The 2,165-nt window shown below is 27.3% G+C and overlaps 1 protein-coding gene across 1 annotated transcript; it reads left to right on the top strand.

Moving 5' to 3' along the window:
• Window positions 1-917: 917 nt before the first annotated feature.
• Window positions 918-1,720, top strand: LOC125218615 (B3 domain-containing protein REM13-like). The gene is made up of 3 exons (XM_048120327.1): window positions 918-1,065; window positions 1,174-1,427; window positions 1,537-1,720. The coding sequence occupies exons 1-3, from the start codon at window positions 979-981 to the stop codon at window positions 1,547-1,549; spliced, it is 354 nt and encodes a 117-aa protein (XP_047976284.1). The 5' UTR covers window positions 918-978; the 3' UTR covers window positions 1,550-1,720.
• The last annotated feature ends 445 nt before the right edge of the window (window positions 1,721-2,165 follow it).

A 2,165-nucleotide genomic window follows, 5' to 3' on the forward strand; every position in this document is an offset into this window, starting at 1 on the left:
TGTGCATAATATTATCATATTATGATATCAATATACGTATGTGTATATATATATATTGTAGTAATATATGGCAATCCAATTAACCCAATGAAACAAACACATAAATCTTGAAAAAGAAATTAAACAAATGAAAATAATTATATTTATTGAAATCCTAAACTTAAATCATAGAAAAGAACATGAAAATATTATTTATTGAAACCACAAACTGAAATCTTGGAAATATATTTTGATTAAAAGAAATTTTAAACTTGAAACCAATAGCATTAATTCATAGTTGTCATTATATTGTTCTCTTCCACCAATAGCATTAATTCATAGTTGTCATTATATTTTCCCATAAAATATTATTGGGAAAGAATATAAAACAGCATGCGAATTAACAGATAAATTCGCTGAAACATAAAAAAAAAATCAAAGTATTAAACGCAAAATTATACTCAACATATTTACACATTCATATAATCATATTATTAATTAGTTACGTATTTATCTACTTAAAATATAATACTCCCTCCGTCCACGAAAATTTGTCCCAGTTTTCCATTTCCGTCCGTCCCCCAAAATTTGTCCCATTTCACTTTTACCATTTTTGGTAGTGGACCCCATACTCCACTAACTCATTCTTACTCACATTTTATTATAAAACTAATACTTTAAAAGTAGGACCCACATCCCACCAACTTTTTCAACTCACTTTCCATTACATTTCTTAAAACCCGTGCCCGGTCAAACCGGGACGAATTTTCATGGACGGAGGGAGTATTATTTAATTCTTCAATTATAAATAAAAATTGAATACATATCCTGAGTTCAAAATATTAAAACCCTACTCACCTACCATTCAATAAAAGCAACAACATTTCCTCATCTACCAGTCAACCACAATTACTCCTGTAAATTTTCTCTCATATTTAAAACCATATCCGTCTTCCATATTTCTCTCTGTAAAGATCAAAGATTCAATTTGCTAAAAAAATGGCTATGCAACTAAATGAAAGAACCCCACAAAAAAACAAAACAAAGTTTGGCACGGTGATTTCATCAGATCAACAATCACAAATGGTACGTACTGAAACTCATTTATTAAATTTAGTTTTTTGGTTTTGCAATACATTGCCTGTATCATCTAAATTCACAAAACTATAAAATTCATATTAATTAATACAACAGGTCTTTGAAGACATACTTCAAGCAGAATTTCAAGGCGAGTTAGGCCCAACTTGCCAACTTGAAAACAATCAAAAAATCTGGACAGTAGAAGTCAAACTACTTGCCGACGGATTAAAGTGCTTCGATGATGGATGGCAGAAATTTCAAACAGATAACAACATTAAAGTCGGAGATGTGGTGTTTTTTCATCTGGTTTCATCCAATTCTTTCCACGTGGATATATATGATGGTGTTACGCAATGTTTAAAAATGAGGTAACGTAATAAATAGTATAGTACATAATTAATGAATTAATTCAATTCAATACACGATATTACATTGCTAGATAAATAAATAATACAATCTTGCAATATATCTTTGCAGTGATGACGAATGACAAATGCAGTATTTTGAAGAATTGCTGAGCAGATAAGTAAATCTTAGAAACTATCATCTGTGAAACAAACAATATGTATTTTTAACTGATTATGTTTTGAATACTCTATCATTTGGAGCGGTATCAAATATGAACTTTGTTAATTCTATTCTGAATTATATTTATGATGCAATTATCGATTACATTATATTTATGAATATTGAAATCAAATATGTACTCATCAATATGAATTAATATCTGTTTTGTATTATGTTCATGACACTATTATAGAAAAAATGATATTCATTACAAATATTAACATATATTAAATTAAATTTTGATTAATTAACAATTTATGAGAGAATGTTGAGATTCATGTATGTATGTAATAATTTACATGTATAGATTAATATTGTATTTTACTTGCTCGTATCTTACTATTTGTATGAATTGATTCATAGTAGTACTTGTTCAGATTATATTACTCTAGAATTTATGATATAAAAATATTTAGATATATGTGTGTATGTAATTGTTAAATTTATATTGCAAGTAGATCTATCCTTTTATACTCACTACTATAAAAAGTTTACTTTATAAACTATATATTCCATTTCATATACAAACTATATATACT

The sequence above is a fragment of the Salvia hispanica genome, chromosome 4 (genome assembly GCF_023119035.1).
Source record: "Salvia hispanica cultivar TCC Black 2014 chromosome 4, UniMelb_Shisp_WGS_1.0, whole genome shotgun sequence".
In the NCBI taxonomy this organism is placed as follows: Eukaryota; Viridiplantae; Streptophyta; class Magnoliopsida; order Lamiales; family Lamiaceae; genus Salvia; species Salvia hispanica.